Below are 17,503 nucleotides of genomic sequence, written 5' to 3' on the forward strand. Positions count from 1 at the left end.
CACTACAAAGAGTTTATCATCTGAAAGCCCTAAGTTTATTTATGCCTGTTACAGTTATTGTGTGAAAAGAGATACAACTAAAATTAGTGAAGAATTTTTCAGTTCCTTCTGATGCACTCAGAACATTCTCTAAGAAAGGGAAAAGAATTCATAGCCTGTTTATGCAATTCCTTTATATTTTCTCACAACCATTTTTCCGTGCCGCGTTGTGATACTAGAATTTTTTTTTCAATAACATAAAGATCAAAGTAGACCCAAATTGCAGCTTCCAGACATACTTACAAACCCAGGCAAAAGTGCGATAGAAATAAAATAACATTTCCGAGGTTGTGAAAAGTAAATGTACAGAGACCAAGAAATAAACTCAGGGCTTTTTGCTACTCAGGAGCAATTCCATCAGCAGTAAATAAAACTTATCGTGTATAAGGCATTACGCTCACATAGAGGCAATATCTGTAAAAGAATTTCCATCTATTACTCTGCTCTATAACGTAAAAATATGACTAAAATAGAAGTTCTTACTAAACTCCTTTTAGTCATCATTAAGAAATTACATAGCAAGGGAAAAAAATTCATGTTAATGTAGGTTATACATTGAATTCTCTACTTCCCTCCTTACTTCCAATTATAACCCAACAATAACTTGATATAAAAGATGATGAAGTGTAACCATAATAATTTGATAAAAGTTATCATTAAAGACAAGGAAAAAAACCCTGTCATATTGACTATTTTTTTGGTGCTTCTGGAAATATTCTGTCTTACAGTAATCTATTTGAATTTGTCAGAGAATTCAAGAAAAATACATTTGAATTACCATAAAGAAGATGCCTCTGAAGGAATGGAGTAATCATCTGCATGCAGCACCATCTGTGTATTGTTAGTGAATTTCAGAATGGATTAGGCCATGTGGTAAAATTTTCAGTCTCTGACTACTCATTAGGAAGCAGTAAATTAATACAAGAGCAAGTCTCTGGAAAAAGTAAAGCACTACTACGCAGGATCCATATACATGATGAGAACTCCAGCTGACCTACTTTGACTTTTAAAAATAGGGAAATAATGAGCTCTAAAGTGCCTCATCTTCAAGAAAGTGAAGAAAAATAAAACAAAGATGTTATTATGTGATACTGGTATGGAAAAACCAGGAAAGGTGGTGTTTCTGCCTTTTAACAGAGAAGTAGCATGAGAAGCCCCAGAAATGCTGTCTTTGGTCCTTGCCTTTGCCTTTACTTTCTTGTCAAGGGCTGTTCTCTCATTTCATGCAACCAAGTGAAGATCATTGCAGAGAATGGAGAGCTGCAGTCCCTGCCATGGACTTGGGGGTGCTGGTGCATGAAGTGGGGTCACAGCATCGTGCTGTGACAGAGAGGGAAGAGCAAGTCAGAAGAGAGTCAACTGGGGTATTTTTGTGTAGATAAAACATGGTAACAATGGTTGTGAGGGAAGCAATCTCCTCCCTCACTTCAAATAGCAACACCTTTTGGAGAGAGTAAGAGGGAGAAGGAATCAGAGCAAACTGCAGTCAGTTGAGCTGGCAGTAAAAAGACTGAGGGATCCTAGAAATTAGCAGTCGTTTTTGCACGAAGGAGTAGAGTGGGAAGTGTGATTAAAACAGAGCCACAAATGTCTTTGAAATTATAGCATTCTTTGCCTGAATGAGAATTTAAATGAAAATTGCATAACTGTTTTTAAGGAGGCCTAGAGAAACAGAGGCTTGAATAAAGATACTGTGGACAGCAAAGCAAGGCAAGGACAGGCCTAAACTTTGTCAGCAAAAGAAGCAAGGTTTCATCTAAAAACATGAGCTGTTATTGAGCTACTGTCAGCTTTTTGAGGTAGTCCTATGCAGTGGTTACAGGATGTCTGCACAAGGGATTGACACAGCTTATTCTCAGAGGATTCAATACTTGAATTTATTCACCTCTGAATGGGAGACAGGACATAAAAAGAGCAGCTTCAAGTCTGTATAGTCCTTGTCAGTGGCAGTTCTCCGTACACCTATGAAATTGCTTTTTGTGTGAAACCCACAAAATATTAAGAATTCCACATTACCTTTTAAAAGTCTGTATCTATTAAGAAACTCTAATTAAGCAACTGGTTAAGGAAAGTAGTACATATAGCAAAACAGTATGGTCATGTGCAGGTTCCTACAGGCACAGACACAATACCTGACTGTTAGTACCGGCACTCAGAGTCTGCTTACAAAATTCTGTCCTAAACTACACAATAACCAAGTGTTAAACTGTTTCTCCTCTGTTTTGCATTTGGTGACTAATCCTGCACAATGTCACACATGTCCTCACATTCTTACAGCAACTCTGAAAGGTTTTTTTTCAGGAGCTGCAAAGGGCAGGAATACAACATTTTGAGGTATGACAAACTATATGGAAACTACCTACACCACTAAAGAACTGTTGATCACTTAAAAATTTGTTTAAAGTTTACCAGTAGGTACAAATGTTACCCTAAGTACACCTTCCATAGAAGCATGTGCATAATATTAAGCAATAATTAACGCCATAACTACTTTTAAGCGCCACCCACCTCCCCTCAAAATAGGAATCCAAACAGGAAAACCTTCATAGTGTCAACTGTATAGCATTTCAGACATAAAAGATGAAGATAAATGATTAATTTAATTTCATCCCCTTGTCTTTATAATAAATTGTGATTATAGTAAAGAAGTACTAATAGAATGCACCAGCAAGAGGATAATACCCGTTTTAATTAGGTAACTAATATAACTGATAAATTTTACTGAAGACTTTTATTTCTTTACCTTTCCAGATTGAATAATAAGAAAGTATTCAAAATAGCAAGGAATACCTTGAACTGGATGCAAGGTAACTTCATTTGGAGACAACAAACAAAGTTCAGGTTCCTTTCCTATTCACTCTCAGCCACTTCAAAATCTTTTCCCTTGACTTTTTAATTTCAAGTACTAGAGTGATATTATATTGCTAGAATTACATTACTATACATTTACCAGAATGAAGACAAAATTGTGCTACAACTTCAAAGGATGCTTATTTTATATGCAAACAGGTAAAATCTCTTATCTAACTGACCTCAGCATCATAATTATCGTATTAATTTATCAAAAAATAAGGAATTAAAAAATATAAAAGGGGAAGATATACACTATGAAACTATCTTTTTAAAATAATGCAATTTCTTAAAACAGAAAGCTTAGAAAAAAACTATAATGCTGTAAGAATTATTTGCAGATACAAATTAAAAAATTCTCAGTTATATTTTTACTTACCCAGCAAATGCTTGGACTGCATAAAGCTTGGAAGCATCCAAGGAACTTGCACTTACCAACCGAGCCTTTAATAGAGATCAAAAAAAGTACAGTTACTTGGTTGCTTTTAGTAAGTTTTGGACAGAATTTAACTGCATCAAACATGTAAGACATATGAAAATGTTTAGCAGGGTCAGCTCCAGGCCAAAGCTAGACTAACTGTTCCTTTGGGAAACACTTTGATGGCATTCAGCATTTAGTGACACACGGTGGAAGAACCCATGGGAAGGTAAGGTAATGCTTCCCAAATACTGCTGCCCTTTAAATCCTATAGTGAATGCAGGGTAGGTGATAATCAGAGGCAAAAATCAGATATCATGTTTGACAGTAGCAGACCCCTGTGTTGGCAATTATGGTAAGCACAACAGTGAGGGCTACCCCGTCTATAAATGCAACACATTTGCAATACAATCAAAGGAGAACAAAAGAGTGGAAAGCTGGGAAAAAACCATGCAGATTTCACAACTAAAATGATGGAACAAAACAGGTCAAATAAGTCACAAACAAACATCAACAAAATACATGATCCCTATAGTGAATAGATGATGTTAAACCTTTTCATCCACAGAACCGCTATCTGAAAAAGAATTGGGAAGAAGGGGAATATTGGTTAGAAAAAGCCAGTCTCTGAAAAAAAAAATCTTATGCTATAAAATCTGTCAGTGTTTTTATCTGTTAGTGTAGACCAGAATCCAAGTAACACCTGTGCTTAGCTGTATAATTGTGGTGAGATCACTGTCACTACAGTTTAAACATAAAAAGATGTTCTTGGTAGATAAGAAGCCCTGCCATCTATGAAGGACTGTGTGGATAGCGTATATTTCACATACCATACCCCATGGGATTTTTAATTTTATTACTTTTTAAAAAATGTATTTTTAATAAGAATGAATATATATTTAATATAGTTGCAGAGTTCAAATAAATAATGCTCTATTTTCAAGGAAAAGGCAAGTGTTTCTAAGGATATAAACACCACACTCCCCAGCCCAACTCCTGAACTGTAACTATTCCATCACAGCTACTCATAAAATGACAGAAATTACTCCCCAAATACCAACAGAACCACAATTGTGAAAGTATAAGTTATTTCATACATATATATACATATATATATATATATATATGAGCACAATGTGAAAATTTACAATCAGTCAGAATATATTTGCTGGCAGTAAAAGCTACCCTCATTTTGTCTTGTCACATTTGCACTTTATAGTACAGTGCATACATGAAACAGCATTGTTTTAATTGTCACCTTACTGATCTTCCCACTTTCCCAAAGGGAGGGCTCAAGGACCCTTTAAATCGTTTGGATAGTCTCGAGACATTCGGAGATATCTCAGGTTATGTACATTACAAAATAACACCTTAAAATTACGAAATTTACACCTTAAACTTGTGCCACATTTAATTTTTAAACCTGTTTACATACAAGAAAAATCACATTCAAACACATAAATCCAAAATATACTGGTAACTTTAAAGCTGCATAGCAAACAGTAGTGACAATCAGGGAACTAAAAAGCTCTATTCTGCCACTAATTTTAGAGGCAGCTTACATGATCAAAGCATTTGACTGACTAGATTTAAGAAAATGAGCTTACTCTTTAAATATTCTATTTTTAAAAAAATTATTTGTGAAATGGATTTGTCTCACAACAGCAGATAATATTGGTTATTCTTTCAAGCATATAAAGAATATTTGGAAAACCGTAAGATCTAACTTCCCCACTCCAGAATTATTACAGCACTTCACAAGCAGGGTGAGAGCAGAACCAGGAGGAAATAGGTGACTGTTAGCTGGGCTGGCCATGGAAACAGGATAGGTTGTGCTTTTCTGAGGCCTAAAGAAAAGAGGAGTTAAACCCAAAGGTCTGGAGCAGCATGTGGACATCAATGAGAGGAAAGGCATGACAGCATGTAGCAACAGGGTAGGAGTGACAGAGGCATCCATTCTCCAACTTGTAAAAACGGATAAGTCCAAAAGGCAAAGAAAAATCTGGGGACTGAGGGAAGTTTTAAGAAAGACCCTACTTGTAATTTAAGAAGCCTCCCCACAATCTTTTCATGCAACCTGAACCTTTTAGAATATCTCATCATAGCAAAATCGGTAATACTGACATATAAAGGTGCAGAACAAGTTTTAGTATTATTTATGTGGAATACAATTCTTAAATAGTTGGCAGATACGCTGCTATCAGATACCTAAAGAATCACACAAATTCTTCATTTAATTCACTTTTTTATAAATGTACATTAAAAATTGCTGAGACTTATCTTCTACTTAAAATGGATTTTTTCAGAGCATGAGAGATAGACTGATATATAAAATTTTCTTTACCTCTCTTGGTTTCAGCCAACTTCATCTAATTTCACTACATTTCCTTTACTGGAGCCTAATTTTACCTAAATTTAGTGAGGAGCGTGACAATCAAAATTAGGAAGGAGGAAAGGCATGTTTTTGGTTTAGCTTGCTTTTCTTGGCAGTCGCTACATATAAAGAAAAATGCACCCATCTAATGGTCTCTTTCCTCAAAAGAAATTGCATAAAGTGGACAAGTGACGCAAATTTCCCAAAAAAGAGATCTTAAGGACATCTCGTCTTTGTAACAAATGAATGCATCTTCAGAGACAAAATTAGTTTGAAAACTTCATTGTTTACTGCTTCTTCTGAACTCACCATGAGGGAAATAATCTGAACTGTGGAAGTGTTCTCTATGAGAGCACCAAATCGGGAAGTGTACAGAGTCACCAAGCAATTCACTTTAGTAGTCGTTAGGCTACCAGAATAGACAGCAACATTCCTTGATGTAGATAAGAAATGAACTGTGATTATGTAAGAGACCACTGAATGTATTTTCAAATCAGCGATTCAAGACTAGACATCTCAGATTATACTGCTGAATGACAGTGATTTACTTAAAAGAGCTTATCTTCATGCCACTCACTTCTGTCATCCACACATTCAAAATATTAACCTAAAAAAGTAATGAGTGCACCTAGGAGCAGTGGAAACACTGTTTCTTATAGCTAACACTTCTTACTTTAATTAGTTGTTTCTCCTTACATTTTAATTGAAAATTCATTACATTAAGAAATACCAGTAATAGCCTTCAGATTGTGCCTTTATACCACAGGCCATTTTAGATAAGAGGAAGGTATTTTTTACAAGGATTATAGGAAAAATCCTTTTGCTCCTTAATTGTTGCTCAGTGTAGTCCACATTGATATTTACGAACCTGTGAAGCAGAATGATGAAGAGCAGGGTGGTCATCTATCTGCATACTACTGAAAATTATTTTTACTAATGTCAAATATTGAAGGCAAAAGGAAAATACTTACAAGCCCTTTTTATTTTTTTTAAGCCAGTCAATTACATTTAATTAGATAACTAAGCAGGAAATTAGATAAAATTAGTCTTTAAGTTTCCTTTAATAAGTTCCAGGTATTAAAAAGCTGTATAATTCTCAGCATAGCCACTAAATCTTGGTTTCTGATGAAAGTGTTTTACATATGGGGATGGCTGGGGTATGAAGTGAGAAGGGCTTGTCATTTTTTCAGTACCCTCAAATAAGCCCCCTGGTTATTTTCTATCCACCTACCAGTTAAACGTAAGCCAAGTAAAATTTCCAACAAGTGTTTATTAATACTGCATAATTGCTATTCAAACTTGGAATGGAAATTAACAGATCTGAGAAAAGTTTAACTTTATATTTTTATCAACTGTTTTCAGTTTTCAGTCATGGTCCAGTTTATTCACTCTCTTAGCAATGCTGTCACCTGTAACTTCTCACACAAAAGAGAAATTAGTCATACAAGAAAACCAGTTTCTATACCAAATTTTCTGAGGAAAAAACAAATCTATTAAGGATTCTGAAAAGGCAGAGTTTTCCAGCATGAAAGTTATATTAGTAATGAAGATATGGGAGTCAGGACAGACCTTTGCGTTTGTAGTTTGTGACACCATCAGAAATACAACTGGCTCTATCAGTCAGCAGAGGTATTTCCATCAAAGAGGTTCAGGGGATTCTGCTCCCCAGTCATAACCCTCCTTCAAAAGCCTTGTGTCATTATTTCCCTTCTGCACTGTTCTGAGCAGCAGAACAATGTCCCTATACACTCCCCCTTCTTTAATGACTGCAAAAATCCAGTTCTCTACTCCGTGCCATAGCACAAGATCTGTAACAATGTTCTAAAAATCTAAATTGTTAAGAAACCCTAGGATCAAAATTAATCAAAACATTGATTTTTCCACTCTTGTAAGTGTGCATTACTGCACAACACCAAGTAGGAAAAAGAATTTAAGTTCATTATTCTCTCAAAGTACCATTTCAATATTTAATTCTGAAAAATGGCTGTAAGAACATCAAACTGACTGATAATTACATTGTTCCTGGAAGCAAAGCCTTCAGACTAAATACTTGCTGGAATTAGATAACAATACAGCTGTTCCATGAAAATAACGTGTAAAGTACCCACAGTCAGAAGCAGTTTCAAGTCTGAGATGGACAATTTTAACTATCATCTATTGCCAAGAAAGGGAAATAACAGATGAAAACCAGGTTTGGATAGAAGCAGAACATTAAAGAAGTAGATTGGCCAAAACAATGACACAAATTAAGCCATGCTAAAATAATAAATGCTGCACCCAGAAGCTATTATTGCCACTAGAGAACAGAACATTACACTGTGTAAGGCCAGAGGATGTTGTACTGCTGAAGCTTATTCTATGGAGATTGTGTATAACGCTTGAAAGATAATATTAAAGCTAGCACATCATAAGAGATGAGTGATGCTTGTCTGACAAAGAGAAGGTCAAACTTGAATAAAGCTTGGTTGACAGGAGAAATAGAAGAATTGCTGCTAGCACTTTACTAGCAGTGATGTAGAAAAATTACTAGCGGATACATGGAGAGTCAAAACAGGAGGTCAGTTTGGTGAAGATGAAAACTGCATTTGTGTCTCTATTAATAAAGTGGTCTGCAAATCTGAAACAAAAGGACATGCTTTAAAAACATCTCTGGTGTTTAGAAATTGATTCCCATTAAACTTCTAATGGCTTTGTTTTCTGTTGTTTTTTAACAGCCAGTAGACATTTCTACCAAATTCTAGGACTTATCTCTAAAACAGTAAGTTACAGACTGTCAAGAGAACTGTTTGATTACAGAATGCAGTGAGCTCTAAAAAATACCATTCTCTTGAAGACTGGGCTCTCCTCTGGCTTGTTAGAGTGATAGTAGGAAGTAAAAGTCAGCATGCACTTTAAGCACTCTCTTCTCACCCCAGAAAGCATTAAAATGATAAGGCATAGATTATCCAAAAAGTATGAAAAGGCATATTTTATCTTCCTCAATACATGTGATAACAGTACATGCAACCAAGTAATTAATTATTTGCTGTGAAAACAAATAGATAATTGATTATTGCAAATCTTTCTGCATCACAAAGCTAACAACGCCACAAAGTGCTTGACTTGAATCACTATATCATGGTCTGAGTTGTAAGCTGAAGTCCAATCAGATTACTTCCAAAGAAATCCAAGCAAACAACCCCTTGTTTGGAGAACAAAAGTGAGAGTAGTTCCTCTCACATTTGTTCCTCTCACATTTCTTTGGATTCCAACAACCAAAAAACATGTTCCTTGCTTCTTCTTGCATTGAACACCAGGATTGCACCAAAACATGCAATCTGGTTTATCCTGACAGCATAGACAGAAGTGACAGCAGGGCTGGGATGTTTGGTGGCAGCCTGGGACAGGGGGGTGAGCTGCTCTCCACCCAGGGCCACAGAGAACACGGGGGCAATAGCAAAGAGCTGAGTGCCGTAAGAGCAGATCAGAAGGTCAAAGCAGTTGGTGGCAAAGATACAAGTGCTCACAGCAAAAATGTTCCAGGGGCATTTACTTCATACTGGCTCTATTTTTGGGCCTGATGACTAGAAAGCCCATTAGCTGTTGAGCTGCTGAGCACATCAGATGTGATCTTGAAGAGCAACATCTGGCCTGGTTGCATCAGTAAAACATGGATCCCACTCAGCCATTCCAGTGATCAAACCAAATGTGGCAAATTGGGAAGACAAAGATTTGCTTCAAAAGTGTACCCCTGTTGTAAAATAAAATGCTAATGGTGGCACATTCACAAGTCATATAAACATACTACTCTTAAAGAGCAAGAATAACATGTACAGCTAGGATCAGAAAGCAGTGTCTGAGCAACAGTCACATATTTCACAGGATATGATATCCATAGCTGCTGTTAGCATAAAGTTTTCTTCTTCTGTGAACTAGTTTCCACTTCTGAAATAAGGTTTAGAAACTATTTAAAACAATCTCAAACACTTTAAACATTACAAACATTCAGAACCCCCAAACTAGAAGGCTAAAAAATTTAGATAAGCTTAGCTAATTTCAAGACTTACAGCACTGAAAGAAAAAATGAGTCAACGTATAATCACACACAAAATAAAAAGATGACATCAAGCTAATAACACTTACTGAGATAAGACAAAGATATCAGATTTTCTTCTGTTGATAAGAAACTAGCTTAACAGATACAAGAGAAGAACACTATTTGAAATAATATGATTAGCATTAAACCCTTAAAAATTGTTATTTACTGTCATCTTTTATGTTATAGGTAAACTCAAAATCAAATTATAGTTTTGGCTCTACTTGAAATAATAAGTTGAAATAACTATGCCTAAACACCAAAGAGAGACACAGATGTTAAAAACTATAGACTGGTACACTGGAATTCAAAGGATGACTTTTGGTACTTTTGGATTTTTTTTGCTCGATAGGACACACATAAATCCTTCTGAAATCCTCAATCCCTTTCTATAGTTAATAGAAAAAGGCATATCTCCTTGTCCTTTACTTTCATGGTTTTTTAGAAAATGGAAATTTCACCCAACATGCCTTTAAAAGTTCCTAAGGAAAATTCTCCTACTTGATGTTTGCAGTACCCTCCTTGCCTTATGGATTCAGAGGAGCATCAACTCCATCCTGTTTGTGCTAAATGAAACAGGAAGAGCTACAGGATAAGATTAAAAAGTGCTTTAGTTTATACTCATCCATTTTATAAATATTCCTCTCTCCTGGTTCATTTTTACATTCAATAATAGTACATCCATCACATCTGTCTGTCCTTATTCCATCTTGGTATATATGCAGCTGAAGGACAAGAATTGCTTTGGTGGTGCTGCAGCTGCACTGGTGATACCCAGAGCTATCCATAGTTTCTGGGTCTGTGACAGCATTGACAAATCACTTGCTGCTGCTCCAATAATCTACTCCTGAGAAGCTACTTGAGTGTCAGTCAGCAGATTGCTCTTTGCCACTACTAATTTAACAAAAACAGATTACAGTATTTTCTGTGGTGTTTTTTTCTAGCTAACTTGTATCCTGGTATCTTTTACACACCATATTCTTTATCATAGCATCCAAGATGTTTTAAAATGGCTCTGTCATCAACACAACCACAAGTCTTGATTTTCAGATTTACTAAAACTTATCTTGCAAGCCATCTTAAGAATATTCTCAGGTCCTCCAAGGAAACAATCCTCATGATGTGCAAAGTTCTGTCAGTATCAACAATAATTTTGCATCAGCAAAAACTGGAGAGGTTTCAGGTATTTCCTTCTATTTAGAGTTCCTGAGAGACAACTGTCTAGGTGTTCCACTGATCACCTGGAAAATGTGCACAAAGAAAAAAACCTGGTACCTGTCCCATGGGAGTAGTCAGAATTTCCCTTTGACAGCATAACAGACAAACTCTTACACACTCTGTTGTAATATTCTACTTCACTAATACATGAGAGGAAGACTTGAGCCTATTTATGAATTCATATTTTCCAAGTAATTACATTTTTTATATTCATGTCTAGATATTTTTTCAGCCTGATGTTTTAACAAGATTCCTTCTGTCCCAAAGCTGCATTCAAAAATTATGCAGTGTTATTTCCACTTCTAAAAAACAACAATCTAAAGAAAATGCTTAAATATTTTGGAAATAAAAATAAAAAATATTTTTCATTCTTGATGATACAATATTGTGTTCATTTTCCCAGAAAAACCAGTATAAAAATCCCTTGGAACTGATATTCATGGTCAGCTTTCCTCTTAGCTCTAGCAGCTTTATATCTGTTTAAGCTCAAAAAGAGCAAATGAACTGCATGAATATTTATTAATCTACATGAATTCCAAAGTCAGTCAAAACAGCGTTAAATGGCCTCCTGTTTTCATAAAGAGGAGAGTAGCAGAGACTTTCTTTGTTTGTGGAGGAGTCCAGTAGTTTTAACAAATCATTTTTCTTAAAAACAGAAGTCATTCTCTAAACAGAAGAGGCTTGGGGTGCTCTGCTTCGTTGGTTTTTTGTTTGTTTGTTTGTTTGTCTACTTGTTTTCATTAAACAGCCAAAATACAGATTTCTGATTAAGGATGGGGGGGGGGGTTTGTGGGTTTTTTTGGTTTGTTGTTGTTTGTTTGGGATTTTGGTTTTGTTTTGGGGTGTTGTCTGGTTTTGTTTGCCTGGTTGGTTTATTTGTTTTTTATGCTTAAAGAATAGGTGTAGCTGTTCTAGGAACAGCTTCTGGTAACAGTAGAAATTTTTTGAATCTGAGACTGTTACATGAATGTTGTTGTGACATACATTTCCCTGATGTAATGCACGCTGATTTAGCAGGAGTTACTATGCTAAATTAAACTGTTGCTCTTCAATCTATTTGGTTACTATCCTGTTTACAAAGACAGACCCAGTATTATAATCTAAGATTTCCCGATAAGAATAAATGTTGTAACCCAAGAATTAAAACACAATAAGCCAGAAGAACACTATTATGTTTCCTGGAAGACATATTAAACAGGTTTTTAAATCCTTTTTTCACTCACTTAACTAGTGGGGAAAAAGTACAGACTGAGTGTGTAGCAAGCAACTGATACAGAGCATCCTTTCATGAAGTCCCAACTTTAGACTAGCTGGTAACTACTTGCTTTTTCTTCACAGACAAAAAGATGGATGTATCATCTTCATGACTAACTGATAAGATTTCCTGCCATAATTTTTCAAAAGCAACCTTTCTACAGATCTATTAATCTCAAGCTGGACAGACTGCCATTTTCTGTTTTAAGTCTCTGACATACCTTTTCTCCATCAAAGGACAGTAGAGAAATAGGAAGGGAAGGGTATAAAGACTTATGCTGACTCCAGTGAAACCAGTAGCAAGAAAATAATGCATTCACTCTCCTGTGCATGAAACAAGCATACGAAGCTGAGTCAAATCAATATACCTTGGTTGATCAGCACCATCCTGCTTGAATTCATGGAGTGGTTAATAACTCTTTAGAACACTATTTTACCTCCTGTAATATTAGTGGAGGATTTTCAGAGTGCACACATACACATGTGAAAAAGGAATTGTGGCTAACCAGTTTGGGTGCAGGAATATTGTATTTATCAGTTTCTAACCAAATCATATGAAAATCTATCTTGTGTCCTCCCATGCTGTGCAACTGCAGCTTCTTATTGAACCGCTTCCCCATTCCCTCCAAAAAAAAGAGTTAAAGACATCCATCCTTTTGTTTTCCTCACAAAAAGACAGACACAAACATGATGTTAAGAAAACCAAGACAGTTGAAAAAACTGGATTATTACATTTCTGTGGTTCATTATCATTCCAAATACAGCATCAAAACAGATTCCTTAACTTGCAGTAATCTTGTTTCCTCAGTACCACACATCTATTACAATGTATAGCAAGAGTAACCATTTCTTCACCAGCGGGCTTACATCTGTTCCATTGTGACCATCTTCTGACGTAAACAGAGAAGGGAAGTTACACATGAAAGGGAAGTTACAGATGAAAACTCTCTGGAATCTGCCTTTTTACATTATTTACACATGAAGAGAAGAGCAATAGATTAATTGCCTTCTGTTGAAAAGTATTCTGTCCCCAAATCCATCTCTTTATAGATGATACATTCAGTGAATAAATATTCATTTTCCTTAAACATTGCAGATGAACTATATCAACCACACAGAATGCACAATCAGGCCTTATATTAATGAAGTAATTTATCACTCTTATGAAAAAAACCCCAAACAAACCATAAATAAATAAGATGTGGGAAATCAAACAAAACCTTGTATCACTAAATACTGTCGCTCCAATGCTTTGAAACAGAACAAAAAATCTTGAGCTTTGGTACTGCTGCTACTTTTTATTAATTCTGAGTGTTTCTGTCTGGACTATTCTTTCCCAATGATGCAAAGACTAACTGCGTTCCTTCAGTCACCTTTTTTTTCCCTCATCAGATGGTGCCTGAGATTAGAAAGATGTAAAATGCCATCGGGCTGAGTGTAGAAAAAGCTTCTCAAAGAGATCACACAAAAAAGTGTTTAATTCATTACTTTGAACAAGGTGAGGCTAAACTTCCAGGCAACTTAGAATGTGGTCACAACTCAGCTTCAAGCATTTTTGGGGGGTTTTGGGGAACCTGGGTTTACATTACACACACCTCAACAGTATAAAATATGTCCACACAGTATCAACTGAAAGCTGCATTAGTTCAAGACAACTTAGATTGAATTTTTTTTTAATTTTATAAAATTTCTTTTTAATTTTTAACAGCAGAATACTTGAAGAAATAAGGTGTAATGGGAACAGAATGTGCTTAGATTTCAAAGAATTCCCAAAACATGAAAAACTGTAACTTTCTTTGTAACAAAAGCAGACAGATTAAAAAGGACAAAAGATGACTTGGCAACAATCTCTTTTATACTATCTTATGAACAAGACTGACTGGCAGTCGCTGCTAGTACTGGCCAATGAAAGAACAGGCATTTCAGTTTGGCATAGTACAAGCAAATACACATGTTCTATCTCTATTAATTAGTTCAGTATTTTAAACACTAAACTAAATTTCTGCCATCTTTCTAGGACATCCTTCCCTTCCCCAGTCTGCACCAGAAGACGGAAAAGGAACTTTATTTTTACAGAAACCCCCCTAAAAAACCCAAATACAACTCACTATATTTTAATCAATGTAGTTACCCCAAAAAATTAAGAAATAAAATGGGATATATTTCTCTTTGTACAAACAGTGGTCCTTTCTTAAAGCTCACTTCCTAATACAGTTAATGTAGATTGTATGCAGAGGAACTCTTTCAGATAAAAAAACCATTTTAACTTCTAATAGGTTTTTTATTTCTCCATTACGGTCACCACCAAAGAGTAAGGAATTTTCATGACAAGGGTAAGGTTTTTATTTATCCTATTTCCATCTGAATGGCTATAAAATGACAGATTAATTTATTAAACAATACCAGATCAATTGATCTTCATCTGGCCCACAGCACTGATCATTTCAAGTCCAAATCTAAGACTTACATTCATGTAACAAAAGCAGTAAAGCACTATTAATTACAGCTATTAGTTATGAGTAACTGTGCACCTATGCAAGTGCATTAAAAACAAACATGAAGAAGGTAAGACATAGGAAAAAAAGTCCGAGTAAAACAAGCCAAGTAAAACAAGCCAGGGTTAGATTAACTTCTAAAGTCTTTACTCTTTGAGAAAATACAGCTGACTAAGGCAATTCCTGCTAACAGTTTTCACAAAAAGGCCAGAAAGCTGTCCAAATAAGACAATAAGTACTTGTTTAAAAAAAAAATCACAGTTTCAATAGGCAGAATTTGAAATTGCATTGAAATAAGCTTATTTTTCCCAGCAGCTTTTTTTAAAATGGAACCAAATGACCACAGCACCAGGGCAGTGAGGTTATATATTACTGGTTCCTTTGGTTTCAGATGTTAGCATAAACAAAATTAAGAGTGCATTCATACTCATCTCTAAGTTCTGTTCTTCAGTCCTTCAGTCAGACACCATAAAGTGAAATACAAATCCTTCCTATAAGACAACAGAAACACTTCCCTCTACGGTGAAAGAGGCAAATCCAAGCCCTGCTCCTTGTTCTCTTGAGTTGCCACTGCACCTACGTATAGAGTTAGATGAGTCCACCCATCTTGCAATCATAAACAATCTAGAGGTGTGTCTGAAAATTCAGACCAAAGGCTTTTTAAAATTGGAATGATTTTTAAAATCTGACATGTCAAATGATGACCAAGATCTTCAACAACTAGAGCAAGAAGGTACTGCTCACAAACTACCATTCATAGAAAGAGTAAATGTTATCATTGAAAGCAGATGAGCAGAGTGCCTGCAACTCTGGAATCTTTTTCAGAGGCACAGTTTCATCAGGACAGAAGGTGCTAAGGCACCTGTAAAAGAGAGGGACGAAATGGAAGAAGCCACTAGGGAAAAAGAAAACTAGAAAATAACACGTGAGGACTAGAACAATGAATAAAAGTGATAGTCATTCTCAATTACAGTGTACAAAGAAACAAATAACTGGGTAGCATTTCTTTGATTTTTTTCAAGCCGTCAATCCCTCCATTAATATACATGCATCTAAGCAATGTCTCTATATCCTTACAGCACATTAAATCTGAGGATTACTCGTGTACTGCTCATGTCTCCTCTCATTCATATAACCTAGTCATTCCAGTATGCCTCCAAGAGCATTTTGTAATAAATAATACATATGCAATCAGCCCAGAGTGTATTTTTTCTCTAGATAGTGACAGAGAACAGGAATATCTTATGGGGTTCTTATACACTAACAAATTATTTATGTACCCAAGATTTATTGACCTTACCTTATGCATTACTAGAATGAAAATCATATAATTCTAAAACCTTCTTTGTATTAAATTACAGAAGCAAAACTACTATATTATACAGCTCTATCTCTGCTTGGACAGATTGTTTAACAACTCCTGCTTGCATGCAGGAATGAAACAATCCATTGAAGAATAGGTTATGTTTTGGTTATATAATGAAGATTAATCCAAAGAAACTTTTCTCTTTCTTTAGTACTTTTCCATCTAAAGGTATGAAATCTGAAGCTGCTGTGAATCAGTTACAGGGGGAAGAGAGTAATAAAACCCAAAAAACATTCATAAAAGTAATATAAATCCTAGAACAGCTATTAGTCACTTTTAAAAAAAAAGTTATTATTGCTTCTGTAAATATTAAAATGAAGACTGAATACCTTATACAACTATTTGCTTAAATGACAAACTAAGTATTCTCTGGACATGCCTAATCACACACATAAAGAAGAGAAGGCAGGTTGTCAAAAATGAGAAGTTACAAAGTATGTTTTAGGAGTTTTGAAGAACTCCTTTAAGAACTGATTTATAAAATATTTTTCCTAGACTGTGCCATTCAAGAAATAAACAGAAATTGAAGGTGTTTTGTCTTAGCAGCCAAACTGACATTAAGAAGACATCCCTCTTCAAAGGCTGCATACAAAGTATTCAAAAACGCATTTCCATATCACAGAACAGCTGAGGCTGGAAGGGAACTCTGGAGGCCTTGTCTAAGAACCCTGCTCAAATCAGGCCACCCAGAGCAGGTTGCCCAGGACCATGTCCAGATGGATTTTGACGGTCTCCAAGGACAGACATCCCACCTGTGGATTTCATTATCTGTGAATAGACTGACTGTAATATCCATTATCCAGCTCACTGAGAGTAAGCTGAAAGTAAAATAAGGATTTTGCTCCAACACTACTACTTGTCACTCAACAGAAATAGTTTTCAGGTAATATATTCTTTGAGTAGACTACTCCAGCTAGAAAATGTATTTTGCAAGTTTTAAATTCTGAAGAACTGCTACATGATCTGTGGACAGACATAAAGGTAAGAATACCATATTCATCCATTAGATACAAAAACATGAAAGATTATAGGTATTGCTAATAGGTATTGCTAGGTATGCTACAGAATCTGAAGACCCATTTTTAACAAACCAGTTGGTAGCTGCTGCAGCAGAATTCCTGACTGAAACATGTATCCCTCCTCCTTGATGGCATGGAAAACACAGTGTGAAGAGGAAACAATGCTGCTGCTCAAGAGTGAATGCACACTGTTCTCAGAATAAACTGAGAAGTAATGTGTTGCAGCAGTTCATTTGTAAATTCCCCTTAACCTCCTGATGTATTCCCTTTCTACTTTATTTCCCCCTCTTTTATAATGTTATATATAATATTTTATAATTATTATAATTATAGTTTTATGACATTATTTTATTTTTGGAAACATAATTGGAGGGCCTAGTATGACATATAGTAGC

General features: G+C 35.5%; 1 protein-coding gene across 10 annotated transcripts in view; it reads right to left on the reverse strand.

The window, feature by feature from the left end:
• Positions 1–17,503, reverse strand: part of UNC13C (unc-13 homolog C) — a 158,911-nt gene that overhangs the window by 103,959 nt on the left and 37,449 nt on the right. For 8 of the 10 annotated variants that reach the window (XM_038147211.1, XM_038147212.1, XM_038147209.1 and 5 more), the window contains 2 exons: positions 3,862–3,884; positions 3,269–3,333 (listed from right to left, as the gene is read on the reverse strand). In XM_038147211.1, the coding sequence (XP_038003139.1) occupies positions 3,269–3,333; positions 3,862–3,884 (88 nt within the window). The remainder of the gene's footprint in view (positions 1–3,268; positions 3,334–3,861; positions 3,885–17,503) is intronic. The other 2 variants (XM_038147216.1, XM_038147217.1) reach the window with 1 other exon arrangement.

Source organism: Motacilla alba, chromosome 10, assembly GCF_015832195.1.
Source record: "Motacilla alba alba isolate MOTALB_02 chromosome 10, Motacilla_alba_V1.0_pri, whole genome shotgun sequence".
NCBI classification, from domain to species: domain Eukaryota; kingdom Metazoa; phylum Chordata; class Aves; order Passeriformes; family Motacillidae; genus Motacilla; species Motacilla alba.